This window comes from Cololabis saira, chromosome 4, assembly GCF_033807715.1.
Source record: "Cololabis saira isolate AMF1-May2022 chromosome 4, fColSai1.1, whole genome shotgun sequence".
Classification (NCBI taxonomy): domain Eukaryota; kingdom Metazoa; phylum Chordata; class Actinopteri; order Beloniformes; family Belonidae; genus Cololabis; species Cololabis saira.
The window spans coordinates 10,236,818-10,259,855 of NC_084590.1; the positions used below are offsets into that span (position 1 = coordinate 10,236,818).

At 39.1% G+C, this 23,038-nt stretch overlaps 1 protein-coding gene across 1 annotated transcript; it reads left to right on the forward strand.

The window, feature by feature from the left end:
* The first annotated feature begins 4,908 nt into the window (after positions 1-4,908).
* On the forward strand, positions 4,909-21,247 carry LOC133441477 (zinc finger protein 239-like). The gene is made up of 2 exons (XM_061718805.1): positions 4,909-5,316; positions 19,066-21,247. Exons 1-2 carry the CDS (start codon positions 5,149-5,151, stop codon positions 19,936-19,938), a joined length of 1,041 nt encoding a protein of 346 aa, XP_061574789.1. The 5' UTR covers positions 4,909-5,148; the 3' UTR covers positions 19,939-21,247.
* The last annotated feature ends 1,791 nt before the right edge of the window (positions 21,248-23,038 follow it).

Here is a 23,038-nt window from a genome sequence, read left to right on the forward strand (position 1 = left end):
CATACCGGAAGTTGGTCACTTCGTTAATATATATTTCTTTTTAATTTTTTTTTTTTTTTTTTAATTAACCTTTGCAAACAGTAAAATGATAACAAAACTTCACATTATGCAATTTCAAGTTGAATTATAACATATAAAGAGTATTACTCAAATAAAAACCAAAACCAATGCATACCGGAGGTCCAGACCGGAAATTCATACCGGAAGTTGGTCTTTTTTTTTTTTTTTTTACAAGCTTTATTGAATAGTTCTCATATTACAAAAAACATAAACAGACAGACATACAAAACAGTTGTTAATACATAAGAGTATAACAACACAGGAGCCAGGGGGATTTTTAAACAAACACATTAAATAGAGAGCATAAATTAACAGTTTTGACAGATTTTTTGTTATTTGAGTCAGATTTGGTTTCATTCTCAAAAAATAAAAAAAGGGGTTTTGAATGACTGAATTTGGATTTATGAATATGAAACTTTGCAAGAATAATTATTAAATTGATTACAAAAGATTCTCTAGATTTGTTTCTTTCATTACTGATGAAACCAAACAATACATTTTTCCAATACAGAGTGAAGTCAGAGTCAATTTTATCTATAATAAATCGGGATACATCATTCCAGAATTTGTTAGTGGGACATTGCCAAAACAGGTGTAGCAGTGTTTCAGGGGACATTTCACATAACGAACAGTCAACACAAATATCTCTTTTGAATTTAAGAAGATAATGATTAGCAGGGTAATACTTATGTAAAATTTTAAAAGAGATTTCCCTCACTTTATTTGTAAGAAGGTATTTGTATGGAAGAGTCCAGATGTTCTTCCAATTTAAGTCATCACCAAAACCAGACCAGTAAGCAATAACATAAGGGTTGGTGGTTATATCATTTTGAAACAGGGAAGGTATATTACGATTGTTACTTCTTGTGGATGTAACTAGACAAACTTTGCCCACTGAAGTTTTTTTGGGGTCCAGATTTGGTAAGCAGGCTGGTCTTTCAACCAGAAGTTGGTCTTCTTCGTGTATATTGTTCAAATATGACGGAGGTAGTTTAAAAGCGGCAATAAAACGAAAATCATAAAACATTATATAACATAACGTACTTACTAATAACTATGTTTTTTTAAACTTATTTATATACATATATGTACATACGTACATATATATATATATATATATATATATATATATATATATATATATATATATATATATATATATACATACATATGTGTGTGTTTTATCATTTTCGAATCGCTGCTTGTAAACTAGTCTATGGTAAACTACCTCCGTAGGCTATATATATATACATACATGTTTTTTATTTTGTTATATTTGTATATAAATAAGTTAAAAAGACATCATTATTAGTAAGTACCTTTATATTATATAGGCTATATATATATATATATATATATATATATATATATATATATATATATATATATATATATATATATATATATATATATTCATGTTATATTTTAATAATATACATCCCATATTGGAATAAATATGTAAAAAATATTAACTGGAAGAAGGTGTGGCTCTCACCCAACCAATACCTGGTGACAAACAAAGTTAAAGAAATTTAAGTTAAGTTAATTCATTAATTCTATCCTACAAATGATCACATTGTAAAAAGATTCAAAAGAAATATCGATTCAAACTGTACTTTTTGTTCTGCAAATTCTGAAACAATGACACACTTATTCTGGCTGTGCCCCATCGTTCAAACTTTTTGGAGTGATATGTGTAATTTTGTGAAAGCCAAAAGAAACATTTATTATTAATTTGTTGATTATCCTCGCAAAATTCCACATCCACAAATCCAAATTCTTACGCAAAAAACCCTTTTTTTTTACTTTTCATTGTGAATTAAAACAGTATCTGGACTCTATTAAGTGTTCTACTAATTCTCAAAACCATAAATGTATGTAAATGTTTTGGCTTTCTGTTATAATGTGTTGTGCTTTTTGTTTTGTTTTTTATTTGAGTAATACTCTTTATCCCCCCTATATTCTTAATCCCCCTGGCTCCTGTGTTGTTGTACTCTTATGTATTAACGACTGTTTTGTATGTCTGTCTGTTTATGTTTTTTGTAATATGAAAACTATTCAATAAAGCTTGTAAAAAAAAAAAAAAAAAGACCAACTTCCGGTATGAACTTCCGGTCTGGACCTCCGGTATGCATTGGTTTTGTTTTTTATTTGAGTAATACTCTTTATATGTTATAATTCAACGTGAAATTGCATAATGTGAAGTTGTGTTATCATTGTACTGTTTGCAAAGGTTAATTAAAAAAAATAAAAAATAAAAAAATATATATATTAACGAAGTGACCAACTTCCGGTATGGACTTCCGGTATGGATGGAACTATGGCGGCGCCCTTGTCGGCCATCTTGCCTGCAGCCAGGTCCCTCTCCATTAAAACACTGCTAAAACAGCATTAAAAACATGCTTTTACAAACTAACAGTAACAAACAGTACCTTGCGCGACAAAAACGCATAATTTAGCCACTATAACAAAAAATAATATATAAATAATAATAATGTAATAATCCGTGTATATATCACGACCACGGATCCCCTTGACTTTGCATGGTACAATATCCGTGGTGCCCACACGGAATTATACCACTTTCCGTGTTGGTACCACGGAAAATAGTGGTGAGAGGTCGTGGGCATTTCACGGATTTTTGTGAGATCAGGTTGGTTTGCGGGTGTAACAATCCTCGCAGGCAGGTGGAAGCAGCAGCGGGATGACCAGAGGAGGGGGAGGGTTGACCGCAGGCCAGCACGCAGCTCCCGAAGCTCCGGCCTGCAAACATACACAAAAGAGAAAAAAGGGGGCCAGCACAAGAAACTACAAGTACGATGGACAAAAATTATGGTTCTGAGATACTAATAAATAAAGAATGGAAGAGGAGAAGAGAAGAGAAGAGAAGAGAAGAGAAGAGAAGAGAAGAGAAGAGAAGAGAAGAGAAGAGAAGAGAAGAGAAGAGAAGAGAAGAGAAGAGAGGACGGGTGAGAGGCACCGCCCAGTGGATCATGTCGGTGCCCCCCTGCAGCAGAGGCCTATAGCAGCATATCTACCATGAAGCTATGTTTGAGACTAACTATTATAGTCTTGTTCTATAGCTGCAGCTATGACTACTGACTCTAACACACTAGAGTTTACACCAACTAGAGGTTTACTAACACTAACTATAGGCTTTACTAAACAAAAAGGTTTTTAAGTTTGGTTTTAAAGGTGGAGGTGGTGTCAGCCTCCTTAACCCAGATTGGAAGCTGGAACCTTATCAATAAAAAAGTGCAGGGAGTTATTGCATATTTCAGGAGATGCCTCCAAGGTTAGAGGGTGTTGATGCAAGGAGACATCTACAACATGCAGGACAGTGTGCCCCGAGGACCAGGGTCGGAAAACACTGTGTTAGAGGACATTCCTAATGGTAGGATCAGGAGGAAGTGAGTCTTCAGGGCTCCATCCAAAGGCTTTGGATGGAGTAATAATGATATTGCAGAAAAATATAGTCTAACCCATTTGGACTTTGGACCATAGATTGCGATAGTGTTCCTCCTTGGCTACTCCCAGTGCCCAATTTAAATTTACATCTTGTGGAACAGAGGAGAGAATGGAGTGACATGAATGTAGAAAACATCAAGCATTTGGTTCAGGATTACCTGAAGAGGAACTTGTGCAACTTTATTCCCACTTTTACAGATTGCTCAAAAGACCCAGGGAGTGACCATGTAGGAACAGGAGTATATGTACCAGAGTTTGATGTCAGCTTTGTAAACGAATTACGGATAGATTGTCTGTGTTTACTGCAGAAGCTACAGCCATAATATTAGCACTACAGTGGGTGGAAGAGGTCAGACCACAAAGAGTCATTTGTTCAGACTCCACTGCAGCCCTTCAGAGCTTGACTTCTAAGGAAACAATAAGAGATGATCTGGTGTTAGAAATACAAATGGTGTTGTGGAGACTACATAGAACTGGAATTACTGTGCAGTTTTATTGGGTTCCTGCCCACAAGGGTGTAGATGGCAACGAGAAAGCAGATCATTAAAAGTGCACTAAACTTGAGTGGTGAGGTAATTCTGGAAATCCCTTTTGGTAAAGGTGAAGCAAAATCAATAATCAGGAAGGCAGTTAGGGATTCATGGCGGAAGGTGTGGGACACTGGTTCAAAAGGGAGACATTTTTATAACATACAGAAGTCAATTAACATAAAGGTTTTCAAGGGTAAGTGCAGGAGAGAGGAAGTAATCATATCCAGATTGAGATTAGGTCATACTCGGTTAAAATCAACTCTGTATTTAATGTCAAAGGCTGTGTCTGATAAATGTGAGGAGTGTGATGTCAGCAGTGAGAACATGCAGGATTATTACAGGGCTTTTTTGCCTTGTCTTTCTTAAAGAGACAGGGCTAGATAATAGGATATAGATGTGACTAACTTATTTTATTTATTTATTTGCTTATTTATTTATTCATTTTTATTTTGTTTCTTTCTTTTCAATTCAATTCAATTCAATTCAATTCAATTCAATTCAATTCAATTTTATTTATACAGCGTCTAATACAACAGATGTTGTCTCTAGACGCTTTCCAGAGATCCAGAACATGAACATAAACATAAAGATAAACCCCCGAGCAATTATTATATAAACAATGCATGACCGGGGATGGGGGGGGGGACCGGGACCGCAGGCCAGAACGCAGCTCCCGAGGCTCCGGCCTGCAAACATGCACAAAAGAGAAAAAAGGGGGGCCGGCACAAGAAACTACAGGAACGATGGACAAAAACGATAGCTATGAGATACTTATAATAAATAATAATGGAAATGGAGAAGAGAGGAAGGGAAAAGGAGAGGAGGATGAGTGGCACCTCTCTTTTCCTCTCTATTATTTTCCTTTGAGTTAGACTGTAACCTGATGTATTATCAATCCTGATGTTACACACTCTGGTACAGTAGGGGGCGGTATAACCTAATAACGTTGGTTGCGATCCGCCAATAATCCCGAAGAAGAAGAAGAAGGAGGAGGAGTGGCTGCAGTGGAGGTCACGTGGTTCCGGGCTGCGAACTTTTAGATTGAAGATCTGCAGGATCAGTACAAACCAAGCAGAACCAGGACTCTGAGATGGACCGGGATCAGAACCAGGACTCGGAGATGGACCGGGATCAGAACCAGGACTCGGAGATGGACCGGGGTCAGAACCAGGATCAGAACCAGGATCAGAACCAGGATCAGAACCAGGACTCGTCCAGCATCAGGACCAGAGCAGGATCTTCCTCTGCTGGTCTGCAGGTCAGTGTTCAGGTCCAGGTTCTGCTGATTCTGATCCAAACACTTTATTTTATTACGTGTCCGTAACTTTGAACGGAACCGCAGAAAACACAAACACGTGATCTTCCTCGGAGACTTTTAAACGTGTTTACGTCTGAATATGTGAATGTGGCGGAAACACGGACGCAGCAGTCTGGAGATGGTGGTTGTTTTGGTGGAGTTTTTTTGTGATGTTGAAACACACAATGTAAATTTAAAACACATAATCTAAAGTTAAAACACATAATCTAAAGTTAAAACACATAATCTAAAGTCAGGGCCGGTTCTAGAAAATGATGACTAGGGGGGCCTTTCAGATCAGAGGGGGTGCACATGCCTGGCACGTTATTTAACACTAAATTATACATTTTCCCATAATTTCAAGTGGAATAATAATAGCAAAACAACAATATTTGAAGTGTATTTCAAGTGCATTTTTGCAGCAATATCGCTGCAGAACAAAGAAAATGCTACATTTAGTCTGGACTACCTCACCCATCAGACAATCTGGCAACAGAAAATAAAACATAGCAACAAAAATACATTTAACCATAAATATACAAGACTGTCTCAGAAAATTAAAACATTGTGATAAAGTCCTTTATTTTCTGTAATGCAAAAATGTCATACATTCTGGGTTCATTACAAATCAACTGAAATATTGCAAGCCTTTTATTATTTTAATATTGCTGATCATGGTTTACAGCTTAAGAAAACTCAAATATCCTATCTCAAAAAATTAGAATATTCTGGGAATCTTAAACTGTAAGCCATAATCAGCAATATTAAAATAATAAAAGGCTTGCAATATTTCAGTTGATTTGTAATGAATCCAGAATTTATGACATTTTTGTTTTTTTAATTGCATTACAGAAAATAAAGAACTTTATCACAATATTCAAATTTTCAAAATTCAAAATATTTGTATGTAAAATATGCTTTTGTTGATGAGAAAATATGTTTCTCTATTTTTCTTATTTTCATGAGGGGGGATATATTTTGTTTTTTGGCACTACATTGTTCTGTATAGCTGATATAACAAGTTCTTATTTTTGCCATCTCAGAAAAATTAAATATATTATATTTGGTGCCGAACTGTTTCCCAAGTATATTAATGCTTGTGTGAATGAATAAATGAGACATAAAACGTAAATTTCTTTGTAGAAAGGCGCTTTATGAAAATAAGTCAATTTACTTGTATTAGTTTACAGCACAGTCTTGTCACATCCAATATGGCGGCGACGTTGACGTATCGCAGCAGCGCTCGATGGGGCGTCTACGTTTATATGTCTATGCCCTTGATGGCCCTCGAATTGGTGGAGAGCATAGACATATATATATATATATATATATATATATATATAAGTAGATGCGCTGAGCCCAGCAGCGGGCAAAACCACTCGATGTGGTGTCTACGTATATATGTCTAATGGTTCTAATATATTGTTTGACCTCATTTTCAAAAATACAAAAAAGAGGCTTTTGATTAATATAACAGGATTTGTGAATAAACCATTTTGCCAATAATATAATAAGATTAATTATATTAAATAGTTTTGACAGATGGATAGTCAATGAAGCCAAACAATACATGTTCAAAGGAAGAAATGTGGTTCAACACAAACACAAATCAAATTACAGATATTGTTCCATAATTTTGTAGTGAACGAGCAACTCCAACATAAATGAAAAATATCTTCAGGGGATCCTTCATAGAAACAACAGACAGTGGCCGGGTTTCCCAGATCCGACCTCTCTTAAGGACTTAAGAGAGGTTCAAAGAAGGTTTCACTTAAGAGAGAACCCTAAGATACGGGTGTTTCCCAGATGACTTCTTAACACCGTTCTTTAGTTTCGCTCTTTCAGACGCTCTTTGGAGCAGCTGTCCGGTTCTGAAACCAAATCAATCGATGCCAGGCAAATCGATCACCGATCACTATCAGCGCATTTTCACACGCAGCACTGCTCCTTAACGCACTAATTCCCTGCTGCCTGTGCGTTATAATGAAAAATTAAGATGATAAATATAATTCAATGACCCTTTTTCATCCAAACGGTGCGTTACTCCGTTATTTCTGGCTACAGTGAGGCTTTTTTTCCCCACACGCAGAGACCGGGAGGAAACGTGGTGGGCGTGTGTGTGCGTTCAAAAACATCACGGTCAAGAGCCAAGAGAAGGCGAGTTTCGCAAATCGCAACGTGGAATTACAGCAATCCCTGGTTTTTCACGGGGGTTATGTTCCAAAAAGAACCCGTGATAAGTGAAATTCTTTTTACAACTATAGAGGCTTCTAATTGCGGAGATCAGCACCGCCTCGCACGTATTCCACTGCTCCTCGGAGCCACTGCATCCCGACTCGCGCTGTAGCGTCTTTTTATCCTAAACCCCGCGGTGCAGGTGGGTTTTTTCAAGAGAAGAAAATAGTTATGGGTCGTTGTCTTCGCTCTTTTTTCTTCTGGGCAAAAAGATTCTTTAATATAAACCGACACCATTGATTATATTTGAGACTGTAATGAACGATTCATCAAAGGATCCCGTTCTTCAGCTGCTGCTTCCCTGTCATCACACATGTAGGTGCTCGGGCTCGGGCAGGAGGATCGGTGTCACGGCTGCCTGGACAGCCCGGTCAGACAGCACGTCCAGGGGACTGAAGTGCTGACGCACGAATGCGTTCATAAAAACAGTTCTGCTACGGTGACGCGGTTGATTTGCAGAGAGAACATGCTGTATAGCAGCCAAATTATCAAATAAATTATATTCATGATGATCGTTTTATTTGTGCGTAATGCATAAAGCATATACAAGAACACACTTGTTATTCCTTATTTTTCTTTTTTTTCCCCCTTTGCTGTCACCAATAAATTTCTTTCATTAAGAAGGAAATGAAAGATGCTGCTGACCCAGTCTTTACAACCATCTTAGTGAACAAAGACTCACAGATCCAGCCGCGTCAGGCAAATCAATATCACACCAAGTAATGAGATATTAAAACAATGCACCCCGCACAAATGTTGATCTATTTTATACTTTAGATTTATAGAAATCTACAAAAAGAATAAAACTTTCATCGGGGAACAAATCTGAATAGTCAGTTAAGTCCAGAACTAATCTAATATTGTTGGAGATATGTCTGTTTCTCATGAAGCCAGATTGCGTTTCATCAATTATGAAATCTAGGGCCGTTTTTATTCTTTTGGCAAATGTCAATGCAAATATTTTGTAATCATTATTTAGTAAGCAGACTGGACGCCAATTGTCAATAAGAAGTACATCTTTTTTTGGTTTCCGGATTAAAGTTATGAGGCCTTGGGTTAGGGTGGGAGGAAGAGATTCATTGTTGATAAATTCTGAGAAGACACCAAGGAGGAAGCTGTTTAGAGAAAGCTTTATAGAACTCTGAGGTTATATCATCAGTACCTGGAGATTTATCAAGTTTAAGGTGTTCTATAGCTGAGATAATTTCCTGTAGTGATATGGGTTTGTCACATAAATCTTTTAGATCAAGGTCAATTGATTTAGTTTCTGTAAGATATCTCAAAAAACTACCTGCAGATTCCTCGTCATATTTTGATTCATATAATTTGGTATAAAGGTGTGAACAGTAATTTGCTATTTTCTGAGGGTCATCTGTAATGACTCCATTGATATTTAGTTTTTGTATCGTGTTATGTTTAACATTAAGTTTTTCAAGCCAAAAAAAAATCTGCAGTGTTCTGCCCCCCCTCTATCCATCTGCTCCTACTTCTAACAAAGGCCCCATCAGCTTTCAATTTGAAAATATCATCCAGTTTATTTTGTAGAATCATCAATTGTTGTAAATCATTTTCTGATAAATTATCAGGTGTTTTTTATGATATTAAAGTTATTTCTGAAATTATATTTTCTTCAGCTTTTTTAACTTTGGTTATCAAACTCCCATATGTTCTCAAAAATTTAGATACCGGTAATTCGAATTTAAAGAATTCCCAATTACAACAGAATTTTTTTTCTGATAAGGATTTAAGCCAAAAAATGATTAAAGATTGGACTGTTTTAATCACTGCATCATGTTTTAAGCAAGAGCTGTTCAGTTTCCAGTATGAACCTCTACGCTGAGTGTTAGGATTTTAAAGTATAATTAGGGCCCGAGCACTTACAGTGCGAAGGCCCTATTGTATCTGTAGGAATTTTTTTCCTTTTTTTTTTTCCCCTCCGACAAAATGAGGGCCTTTTTGCCCCCCTAAACGTTTACCAAAAGTCACTCAAATTTTGCACGCAAGCCAGGCCTGGCGAAAAATTTGATATTTAATGGTTTGCATTAATGGGTATGGCCTAATGGGTCAATTATTTCGACCGCTTCTTCGCCCGAACCGTAACGTGCATCCAGGTGTGTTTATACATCAAAATGTGCGTCTCGAACCTGCGACGGCGCGCATTACTTTTCTCAGTCAAAAGCATTACCGTGGCAACGATAGATGCCAAAAAGCGGGGGCCCCCCCCTTCATCTGATTGGTCCATATTTGATAGTTCCTACTTTCTGGAATAACTTTTGTGGTTTGACATAAAGAGTCGTTGGTGGTGTCATCAGACTCGGTTTTGATTCCTTGAACATAATTGGTGCAAATTAGCCCCGTCTTATTGGTTGATATTTGATAGTCCCTATTCTCTGCCATAACTTTTGAACGGGTGGTGATAAAGACATGTGGGTGGTCTCATCTGACTTGGTATTGAGTACTTGACCTTCATTGGCTTGAATTAGCCCCGCCCCTTCTGATTGGTCGATATTTGATAGTCCCTATTTTCTGCTATATCTTTTGAATGGTTTGACAGTCGTGGATGGTGTCATCGGACATGGTTTTGAGTCCTTGAACATAATTGGTGCAAATTAGCCCCACCCCTTCATCTGATTGGCCGATATTTGATATTTCCTACTTTCTGCCATAACTTTTGAATGGTTTGACATAGAGAGTCGTGGGTGGTGTCATCCGCTAAATGTCCAGGCCTGAATCTACATGCAAGTCATACAAACGCTTCCACTGCAACACGCCTGAACGTGCACAAGGGTGCGAGGGCCCGTTCATCGCTGCTTGCAGCCTTCATTTTTTTTTTTACTTGTTTTTATTTTTCCGACGAAATTAGGGCCTTTTTTTGCCCCCCTAAGCGTGCCCCAAAAGTCACCAAATTTTGCACGCAAGCCAGGCCTGGCGAAAAATGTGACATTTAATGGGCGTGACCTAATGGCTTAACAGCGCCCCATAGAAAACTTTGTGCCTCAAGCCCCACAATACGGTTTGACGTACATGCACGGAAATTGGTACACACCTGTATCATGTCGCAACTTAAAGAAAAGTCTCTTGGTGCCATGGCCGAAACCGAACAGGAAGTCGGCCATTTTGAATTAATCGTGTCCTTTTGGCACAATTTATGCCATTTCTTCGCCCGAACCGTAACGTGCACCCAGGTGTGCTATACATCAAAATCTGCATCTCGATCCTGCGACGACGCGCATTACTTTTCTCAGTCAAAAGCGTTACCGTGGCGACAATGGACGCCAAAAAGCGCACCCCCCCCCCTTCATCTGATTGGTCCATATGGTTTGACATAAAGACTCATGGATGTTGTCATCCGCTAAATGTCCAGGCCTGAAGAATCTACATGCAAGTCATACAAGCGCTTCCACTGCAGCACGCCTGAACGTGCACAAGGGTACGAGGGCCCGTTCATCGCTGCTTGCAGCTTTAATTTGTATTGAGATTGCTTTATGATCTGTTAATGGAGTCGTGAGGATATTGACATTAATAACATTGCTATCAAAATAATTTGACACCAACCAAAAATCTATGCGCGATAAACTAGTATGTGCTTTATTGCTCCATGTAAATGAACTCGCATCCGGATTTTTTTCCCTCCATACTGTATATCTACTGAGTTAAATTTATGCATGAACTGTATTAGATTGGAGGCCATGTAATTGTTGGTTCGTGGAGGCCACCTATCACGAAGACCATCTAAGGCAATATTTAGGTCCCCTCCCATAACTATCTTTGCATTGGGGTATTTAGAGAGCCAATGTAAGAAACGAGATTCTAAAGCATCAAGCAGCCTATTATTATCACACTTTGAATTGTACCCATACAGATTAACTAATAAAACAACCGTATCGTTAGTGTTGACGATCAAAATAAATGAATGACCTTTTAGGATCACCTTCAGAATGTAAAATGTCCCCATTAAAGGAGTTCTTCAAAATAGCAGTGCCTGCTGCTCTTTCTCAGCCATGTGATAACCAGATATCGTTGCCGCATTGTGCTTTCCATAACTGCACATCGTTCTTAACTGAATGCGTTTCCTGAAAAAAGACAAGTCTGTTTTTTTTGTTTTGCAAACAAAAACAAAGCTTTTCGTTTGATATTCTGTCTCAACCCCTCTCACCTCTAAGCCTCCACATTCTTTGGATTTTTGTAATGTCTTTAAGCTAATACATGGTGTTTTATTCTTCCACAAGAATTTTGACACGTATGAATCCAGTGACTTTAAGGGGACCTATTATGAAAAACACGTTTTTTCTTGCTTTAACATATATAAAGTGGTCTCCCCTCACCCTGACAACTCAGAGAAGGAGGAATGCAACTAAATTCTGCAGGGTCTGTACACCCCGCCCGGAGGATCCTTCCAGTGTCATTTGACTTCTACGTGCCGTTCAGAATCTGCACCTATCGTTACGTAACGATAGGCGCAGATTTCCATAGGTCGGCTTCCGCTGCTGAAACCACGCCGACAGCCAACTCAGCCGGCCAGAGCGTCCGCCAAGTGGTGAATCGTGTGGCTGTTTCCACAGCGAGGGACAGTTTTTGCATCGACACTTACCCTCATAAAAGGATCAGTACCAACAGCACGGACCCGGCAACTGCACGCAAGTCAGCGGTAAGTGACGTTATTTTTTTAATGTTATTTATATTTGTCTACAAGTATGATCTTTGCATGGGCTAAGTATTTAGCTTAGCTCCGGAGCACCGGAGCTGCTCCCGGACCGGACCGGTGAGCAGCTCCGGTGCTCCAGTGTTCCCTAACGGAGCCACTCACTCGTTAGGTAACACCGGAGCTCTATTAGTAATACATTTTTCTTCTGTTTATGGTTTCAGATCTTCCAAGCATCTGAAGCTGTTCAACGACACCTTGAGAAGACGCACGGCCCTTCCTTGAGCCAGCAATAGTGCATACATGTTATTTATATACAACTTATGTTCTTTTATTTAAAAAAAAATAAAGTTGTCATTTGTGAACATTCAGTGTTGTGATTTATTTACAGTTAACATGATTCATTTGTCTTGTAACATAAGAAATGAAATGATGAGGAATCAGAGTAAATAACTGTGGTGTAGCTGTTTAGAATTCAATTAAATCTTCCTGTGTGAATTGGTGTGAAGATGAGGTGACTAAAGGCTGATTTATGGTTCCGCGTTTCACCAACGCACAACCTATGGCGTAGGGTACACGTCGATATAACGCAGAACCGTAATTCAGGCTTTAAGATCCGTTTACACCGTGTAACTGAATGCGAGCGTCCAACTATCGCTTCGAGCTGCGTGACATCCGACGCTCTCTGTCCACACTGAAACCGTTAAACTCGCGGCCAGTTAGGACAGTCCGATACAAAAAAAAATAAAGCAATGGAATTAGCCGCAGAAGCTCCCTCACATGGGACACGCTTTGTGTACACAGGCTTTGTTCCCTCCCCTGCTACACGTCATTCAGGCAGCCAATCAGCGCAGAGCCTCCTTATCATAGCCCTCCCCTCAGGATCCCTCACAGAAAATTAGTTTAGAAGCGGTAAAACTAGACACATGGCCCACAGGCTGAATTTCTGATTTATATAGAACAAAACAAGCTTTAGATTGTTTTTAAGACATTCAAGGCCTGTTTAAAATATACATTAAATGCCATAGTGGGTCCCCTTTAAACCAAGAGGGAGGGGGTTTGAATGATATCATTGAAAAAAGATAATTTATTTTTGGTAAAACCATCATTTTGATGGTGACAATTTTCCCCATGAGTGAAATGGTAAGAGTTCCATCTGGTAAGATCGTCCTCTATTGTTCTTAAGAGCTGAACATAATTTAGTTTTATTAACTCTGACAGCCTAGGGGAGATGTTTATGCCTAGATACAGTATCTAATGTTTCATGATTGTAATTTAGTAGAGGCTTTATTCCGGAAATTGCAGTTGATGCACAAAATTGTGGCTTTGGACCAGTTGATAGAATAGTCAGACAGAGATGAAAATCCCTCTATAAGTGCAATTGTCTGTGATAGTGATGTTTGTAAGTTCTGGAGGAAGAGTAGTACATCATCCGCACTTAGTTTGTGATCTAATGTTTTGCATTGTATGCCATAATATTTTGATTTTGCCTAATAGCAGCTGCTAAGGGCTCAATAAATAATGAAGGAGAAAGAGGGCAACCCTGTCTGGTACCTCTTTGCAAATTAAAGCTTGTTGAAATTTGATCGTTTGTCCTTACACATACCTTGGGAGAGCTATATAATATCTTTATCCAATCGATAAAAGATTTGCTAAATCCAAATTTGTGTAAAGTTGCCAATAGAAATGTCCACTTTACCCGATCGAATGTTTTTTCTGCGCCTAAAGATATAATAGTAGTTTCCTGTTTATTGATACTCGAATGATCTATAATATTGAGTAATCTACGAGTGTTAGTAGACGAATGTCTACCCTTAATAAAGCCTGTTTGATCCAGGTGTAATAGAAGGGGTGATTCTTTTCAGACGTTTAGTAAGAGCTTTGTTGATTATTTTAAGATTTACATTTATTAGTGATATTGGGCGGTAGCTCGATGGGAGCAAAGGATCCATATCTGGTTTCAATAGGAGGCTAATCTTAGCAGAATTCATATTTAAGGGCAAACTTTTATTCTCCTTAACATTTAGGATAATTTTATAAAATGTTGATGCTAATATGCTCCAGAATTCCTTATAGAATTCGTCTGGAAAGCCATCTGGGCCTAGAGCTTTATTATTAGGCATATGCTGAAGAGCTTCATGGAGTTCTCTCATTGAGAGTGGTGAATCAAATTCGTAACCTGCTCTTGATGTAACTTTGGCTGGTTGATTTTTCCAAGAAATGATCGATGGATTGGTCAGGTGGTTCAATTTGTGATGAGTATAATTTATAGTAAAGATCTCTAAAAACTGAGTTTATTAAACAGGGATCATGCATAATCTTCCCTGATTGGTCCTTAATGGATGTTATGGTTGTTTTTTCCTTGTTTTGCTCTTTAATTCTTTTTGCATGTTAAACAGGAGTTTCACTTGCATATGTTGCATTTAGTGTTTCCCAGTGTTCTGTTTTGATCCATTAAATGGTTTGGAAAAATCACATAATTATCCAGTAAAATTGCACACATGGGAATCTTCTAAATTGACATGGCAGGTTATTTATGGATCCGGTATGTGTTCACAGCACGTCCTACGTTGACATATGTTGACACATACAGTACATCATCACGTTGTGAGCGTGTCATTAGGTTGTATTTTTTTCACGGCACTTCCCGCGAAAAGGGAGGTGACGTCATTCCGCTGGGAAACTAGTCGGTTTGAATTTGCGTTCTTGTTCGTGCTTTTTATCAGAGATTTTCACGAAATATTACTCAGCTACAGCCCACACACACCATACGCGCTACATAGTCACTATACAAGCCCACACACAAACATATGGATCCACCAAAGTCCGTGTGCGCGAAACGGTTTACCGTAAGCAAAGCTGAATTCAGTGCCAGATGAAGACGCAATATCTAAACACGATATATAAAATGATATATCTCAAAAACTAAGGTATGAATTCATTCCAAATACATTTCCTGTGGTTTGAAAGGCTTCTGTTACTTTTTTCCATTGACAAATTTGAGGGATTTAGCTGTAGGATTTCTGCATTTAGAAAAATATGTGTAAAATTAAAAAACGATTGACATTTATTTGGTAGTTATTTGCACTTTTTGGCATTTTATTTAGTTAGTATGGACTTGTAACATACAGATTATTAACGATTGGCTTATATGGGTTGTTTTGATGCATAGGAAATAAAAATGCTCAATAAAATGGAAGTATACTATGCAAAAATGTAAAGATATGCTTAGATGGACTTGTTCTATGGTAGGTCAGAAAGGGTTAAACCAACATTAATCATCCAGTGATAATAATGGGGTCGTATCTAAAAACACTGACCGTAGGGTGTGTTTTTTTTTCCTTGCCCTGTTGGCGGAATCTTGAAATTCCAAGGTTTTTGGCAAACTTAACCCCAAAAGGTTCCTTATGAATTCCTTCAGTGGTTTTTTTTAAGCTTGGCAGTAACGGTCAAAAGTTTGAAGAAGTAGTTCTAGACTTTAAAAAAGAGAACAAATATTACTTAAAAAAAACAAAAACTTCAAAACCATTAAACTGGTCAACAATAGCTCTATACAAGGACTCAGAAGCTGTATAACTTTCCAACTGGCCAGCAAGAATTCGCTTGGTGATTTATATGGATGAAGCGGTCCCAAGCTGGCAAGTGATCCTTAAGGAGAAGTAAAACTTGCTCAGTAAGATACTTTATATTGCAGGCAACATAGACATGTTTGCATGTAAATTATTAGATCATGATCAAATTAAATACATAATAGTACATAAGCATTTAAGTTGTGTATGTTACCCCTCAGAGCCACCCAAACCCATGCTGCTCCTTGATAAAATGAGGACTTAAAGGGGACCTATTATGGCATTTAATGTATATTTTAAACAGGCCAGAATGTCTTAAAAACAATCTAAAGCTTGTTTTTTCTACATAAATCAGAAATTCAGCCTGTGGGCCATGTCTCTAGTTTTACCGCTTCTAACCTCTTTTCTGTGCTTCATTCTGAGGGCGGGGAGGCTATGATAATGAGGCTCTGTGCTGATTGGCTGCTTGAATGACGTGTAGCAGGGGAGGAGACAAAGCCTCTCCGGGCAGAAGAGCAGCGGCTGCGTACACAAAACGTGTCCCATGCGAGGGAGCTTCGGCAACAAAATAAATTCCATTGCTTTATTTTTTTTCTATTGGACTGTCCTAACTGGCTGCGAGTTTAACAGTTTCAGTGTGGACAGAGAGCGTCCGATGTCAAGAAGCTCGACGTGATAGTCGGCAGTTATGATACTGTGTAAACGGATCTTAAGCCTAAATTACGGTTCTGCGTTAAATCGATGCGTACCCTATGCCGTAGGCTCTGCGTTGGTGAAACGCGGAACCATAAATCAGCCTTTAGTTACCTCGTCTTCACACAGGAAGATTTAATTAAATTCTAAACAGGTACACCATAGTTCTTTACTCCGCTTCATCATTTCATTTCTTATGTTACAAGACAAATGAATCATGTTAACTGTAAATAAATCACAACACTGAATTTTCACAAATGGCAACTTTATTGTTAAAAAAATAAAACATGGGTTGTATATAAATAACATGTATGCACTATTGCTGGCTCAAGGAAGGACCGTGCATCTTCTGAAGGTGTCGTTGAACAGCTTCAGGTGCTTGGAAGATCTGAAACCATAAACAGAAGAAAAATGTATTACTAATAGAGCTCCGGTGTTACCTAACGAGTGAGTGGCTCCGTTAGGGAACACTGGAGCACCGGAGTTGCTCACCGGTCCGGTCCGTGAGGAGCCCCGGTGCTCCGGAGCTAAGCTAAATATTTAGCCCATGCAAAGATCATACTTGTAGACAAATATAAATAACATAAAAAAAATAACGTCACTTACCGCTGCCTCGTGTGCAGTTGCCGGGTCCGTGCTGTTGGAACTGATCCTTTTATGAGGGTAAGTGTCGATGCAAAACCTCATTTTTACTGTCCCCTCGTTGCTCGAACAGCCACCGCTTCCAAACAATGGCCTATGGAGCCAAATCAGGGCCAAAAGTTTTGCTAATTTGAAAATAAAATTTGAACCTGAAATTTTTTTTTTACAGTTTCAGTTTTATTTTTTTCAGTATCAGATCTTTTTTTCAGTTTCAAATCTTTTTATTTCAGTTTCAAATCTTTTTTTCAGTTTTAAATCTTTTTTTTTCAGTTTCACGTCTTTTTTTTTCAGTTTCACTTCTTTTTTTTTCAGTTACAAATTTTTTTTTCAGGTTCAGACTTTTGGCCCGGATCTGGCGTGGGGGGCGTGGCATCAACTGAGAGGGTACCGTACTTGGTAGTATGTAGAAGTGGGAAATGTCAAACTTTAAAGTGTGGCTGTTGAACTGTACAGTCTGGCATAGTTTATTGCTTTTATACTGCGATTGGTGCCAAGTACGGTCTAAAACAGCCTTTCAAACAGAAATGTGTCACTAATATCAGTTTTTTCCACTGCCAATCACGTGAATATAGTGTATATACAGTGTTGATTCATACTTCTACTGATAACTTCTGCAACCTACGTTTCCTGAAGGCAACATGACGGAGGAACGTCCCCCGCCTTCTCTGTTCTGCTGTCACTCATGATGCCACGCCCCTCTCAGTTGATGCCACGCCCCCCACGCCAGATCCGGGCCAAAAGTCTGAACCTGAAAAAAAAATTTGTAACTGAAAAAAAAAGAAGTGAAACTGAAAAAAAAAGATGTGAAACTGAAAAAAAAAGATGTGAAACTGAAAAAAAAAGACGTGAAACTGAAAAAAAAATATTTAAAACTGAAAAAAAGATCTGATACTGAAAAAAATAAAACTGAAACTGTAAAAAAAAAAATTCAGGTTCAAATTTTATTTTCAAATTAGCAAAACTTTTGGCCCTGATTTGGCTCCATAATGGCCAGCCGGCAGAGAGTTGTGGGCGTGGTTTCAGCAGCGGAGGCCGACCTATGGAAATCAGCGCCTAGCGTTACGTAAGGACAGGAGCAGATTCTGAACGGCTCGTAGAAGTCACATGACACTGGAAGATTCAGCCGGGCGGGGGTACAGACCTTGCAGATTTTCATGGGATTTCATCTTTTATGTGTTGGCAGGGTGAGGGGAGACCATTTTATATATGTTAAAACAAGAAAAAAATGTGTTTTTCATAATAGGTCCCCTTTAAGAAGAGCAGAGGAGTTTGTGCTGCTCATGCAAAAGCTTTACACCTTTACACTGGCAGTCTCCAGTGACAAAAGTGCGACCTATGGTGAGATTTTACCCATCCTGCAAAAGCTACAGCAACACTACACCTTGCAGGAAGAGGACTCTGCCTTGATTGTATTTGTCACTGGCTCACTGGCTTTATTTTTGAGTGCTCAGTTCATATATCTTTTAAAAAGGACAATTTTAATTTTTTTTTTTTTTTTCTTTTAGAAAAATTTTGGAATCGTGGAATTGCCAGAGAATAATGCATGTTGTATTTGTTCATTTCTACAGGAGAATATTTATTTTATTAATATTTAAATGTTATATTGGTGATGCTAATCGACCTTTTGTTGTCTCTTTTTTCCCAAATGAAAATTGATAAGGGAATCGATAACAAACCGAATCGTTAAGCAGAATGAAAAAAGGTTGGAAGATCTTATCAATACCCATCCCTATTAATTAAATATTTTGATGGTTTTTGTGTTAGTAGCTTTAAGCATTTACACTTTTGATTTGACGTACTGAGATGTTTCATCTGAAGGTCTCTGGCTGTCAAGAACAGCACTTTAGACAGACAGCACTTTATAGAAACTGAAAGGCTTTTGAGAGTCAGCCAACAAGATGATTTAATCCTTTTTCTCTGTCCTTACAGAAACATAAAGGCAAAGGGAGACTCACAAGTTATCGCTGTGATCACTGCAAGAAAGTCCTCGCCACTTCATTAGGTCTGAGAAAACATAAGATGATTCACACTGGAGATAAACCGTTCAAATGTGATCAGTGTGAGGCAGCTTTTACCACATCAGGTAATCTATTGACTCACCAACGTATTCACACTGGAGATAAACCGTTCAAATGTGATCAGTGTGGGGCAGCTTTTACCACATCAGGTAATCTAATGACTCACCAACGTATTCACACTGGACATAAACCGTTCAAATGTGATCAGTGTGGGGCAGCTTTTACCATATCAAGTAGTCTAAGCACTCACCAACGTACTCACACTGGACATAAACCGTTCAGATGTGATCAGTGTGGAGCAGCTTTTACCACATCAAGTAATTTAGTGACTCACCAACGTATTCACACTGGAGATAAACCGTTCAAATGTGATCAGTGTGGGGCAGCTTTTACCATATCAAGTAGTCTAAGCACTCACCAACGTACTCACACTGGACATAAACCGTTCAGATGTGATCAGTGTGGAGCAGCTTTTACCACATCAAGTAATTTAGTGACTCACCAACGTATTCACACTGGAGATAAACCGTTCAAATGTGATCAGTGTGGAGCAGCTTTTACCACATCAGGTGGTCTAAGCACTCACCAACGTAATCACACTGGAGATAAACCGTTCAGATGTGATCAATGTGGAGCAGCTTTTACCACATCAGGTAATCTAACGAATCACCAACGTATTCACTCTGGACATAAACCTTTCAGATGTGATCAGTGTGATGCAGCTTTTATCACATTAAGTAACCTAAAGAGACACCAACGTACTCACACGAGTGATAAACTCTAAAGATGTGATCAGTATGAAGTGGGGAATTGCAAAAAACACCTCAGCACAAAAAGCTAAATAATCAGACAACATCACACCGAAACTCGAAAGACCAACATATGATGCCCCCTGGACACCCCCTGGGAAGGTTCCTGGCATGTCCCACCAGGAGAAGATCCAGGACACACCGGAGGGAATCTCTTTTGGCTGACCTGGGAACGTTTCAGGATCCCTCCAGAAGAGCTGGAGGAAATGTGTGCAGTCTGGGCATCTCTGCTCAGACTGCTGCCCCCGCTAACCAGTCCCACATCAAGTGGATGAAAATGGATGGATGGACAAAAGCCATATATCTACAAAAAGGACAAATTTATTGTTACACCATACTGAGATACAGAATGTATTCTAGCTATTGCATTAAATATTCCACAAATACTGCATTAGCGCATCTCTAACATCTGTGTTCCTCCTCTCCACCCCGAGCCACTGCCACCACTGGCTGAAGTGGTGCTGCTGCAGGAACATCCTATGATGTTTCATAAGTCTTTCCATGACTTTCACACAAATTATGCAGTGGACAGGAAATCATCACCATTAATTTCACCAGTCGGACATCACAGAAGGCAACCTGCTGAATTCATCTTCCACAACCACTCGTGCTCAGTTGACTTTGTGCTTAAACGCAGGCTGTTCTGCTGTCAGTCTTCCAGGGTCATGGAATGGTTTCAAGAGCCAGTCCTGCAAAGGATGAGTAGAGTCTCCAAGAATGAAATACCCAGCAGTCACTGTATATTCCTGATGTGAGCAAGGAAGATGTTTCTCCGACTGGCTAACTCCTGTGTATATGTGTGTATGTATTATATATGTAATCAACCGTTTGTCCATGAGAGCTGAACTTTCAGGATCGATTCCTCGAATGCTTTGCTAAATTTCCCCCTAGTAACATTTCTTGATATTTTGATGTTAAATCCACTGTTTTTGGCAATTTCTGTACATTTAATAAATTTCAGTACCTTTTTACCTGAAGTTTCCATTAACACCAAACTTGGCACAATGAATTGTTTGAATTGTACTTGTCAAGCCTACCAGGTTTGAGGAAGATTAGTCAAAAAACTTAATCGTACAGGAATATATCATTCCTAAAGGGGAGTTTTTCCTTGCCACTGTTTGGCTTAAGGCTTTTCTCCCACTATGGGAGTTTTTACCTGCCATTGTTTATGTAATAATTGCTCGGGGGTTTATGTTTATGTTCATGTTCTGGATCTCTGGAAAGCGTCTAGAGACAACATCTGTTGTATTAGACGCTATATAAATAAAATTGAATTGAATCATGTTTCATATCATATTTATTAATAAGATCATAACAATGTTAACAATCTATATGGATATTTAGTAAAATACATGAATAGCAAAAAAAAATCAGATGTTCAAAAAGTGATTTGAACGTTGAAAGTTGAGGTCCTTCGCCTCAGGACATCAAGGCTGGCGTACGCACATTTCTGAGGTTTTGTCCGTTTGCGACACTCATTGGTGATGCAGTGAAGTGCAGAATATGAGGAAACGTGTCGTCAACAACGACCACACATGAAGGACACTACAGTCCCCACATCACCAGATAAGTTACACACGAGTGGAGCTACAACAATCTCACAATCAACCACATGAACATATAAAGGTAGGAGCACAAAGATGTAACCTGTCAATCACAATGTCAGCCTTGATTCTGTTAGAGGAACCTGCTGATGCAGGATCAGGAGCGAGTCTTCAGAGACCACGTAGATCTTCTGGTCCAGGACTAAGACTGGACCATCAGCTGGTTCAGGTACCAAGAGGATCCTTCTGGATCTCTGCCCTGAACTGGACCAGCTGCTCCGGTTCAGACCAACATGCTTTCAGCCGGAGCTGCTGACAGGTCGGACATCTCTATCACCATGACGACCGTATGGGACGACTACTCGAGTTAAAAGCAAGATCCCAAAATATAAATAACTGCGTCTGAACAGACAAACATTAAAGGGATTGTGACATGAAAAACACATTTTTCTTGATTTTTTTGTGTTTTGTTGGGTGTCTTGACAACAATTACACCCAAAAAACAACGAACTTTTAACATTCAGTGTATTGTGTGCTTTCTGGGATTTTCCGCATAACTATGCAAAAACAGCGCATCTGGTTTGGTGGCGGGTCGTTACGTATAGACCCGCTAAATCACCGCCCCCTCCACCCAGCTCCCTGTCTCCTCTCCTCTCCAGCGCACCATAAAGGCTGATTTATGGTTCCGCGTTACACCGACGCAGAGCCTACGGCGTAGGGTTACGCGGCGACGCGCACCGTACGCTGAACCCTACGGCGTAGGCTCTGCGTCGATTTAATGCGGAACCATAAATCAGGCTTAACAAGGAGCTGTTTAGAGCCTCTTCTCTTCTCATCACCGGAGGAAAACTGCTAATAAGACCCGCGGCCACTGACTGGACTTAAGATAAGGAGACACTGCTGCTTGCATGCCTTTATTTTTATGATTGTTTGCTGTGGACTGTCTGCTTCGCCCTGCTGCTTTTCCGTGCATGCTTCGCCTGTCGCTCCCGGCTTAACTCTCTGACGCCGCTGTGAGCGTATTGCTCACGGGGAGCTGCGGTCCTGGTCCTCTGGTCCCGGTTGGACTTCATCCCCGGGCTGTAGTCGCCCTGTCTGGGCTGTGTGTCGGTGTTTGTGGTTCGGTGTGCGCGCGTGTGTGTGGAGACGCTGGCAGAAGTGTGTAGCAGTTGGGTTGGAGGAGGTTGGGAGGAGGAGCGGGGCAATGATTGACAGGAAAGGGGAAAAAGGAAGCGTTTTTCACAGCGCAAGAAAACACTGTCATAAAAAGCCAGGAATGGAGTACTAGAGTGAAGTTTTTCTTGTTACACCCTTTTAGACACATTTGAGGGATGTTGGCCAAGACTTTTAATAGTGTTAAAAGCATTTTAAAAATGATGTCACAATACCTTTAAAGAACCAGTTCTCTAAAGTTGTCTTTTTAAAATAAAACTAACATGTCACTGAAAAGTGTGTTGGTACTAACTGATGTGAATCAGCAATATATGAATAAAGTTTTTCTTGAAAGTTTGGGCTACTTTCAGAGTCTTAT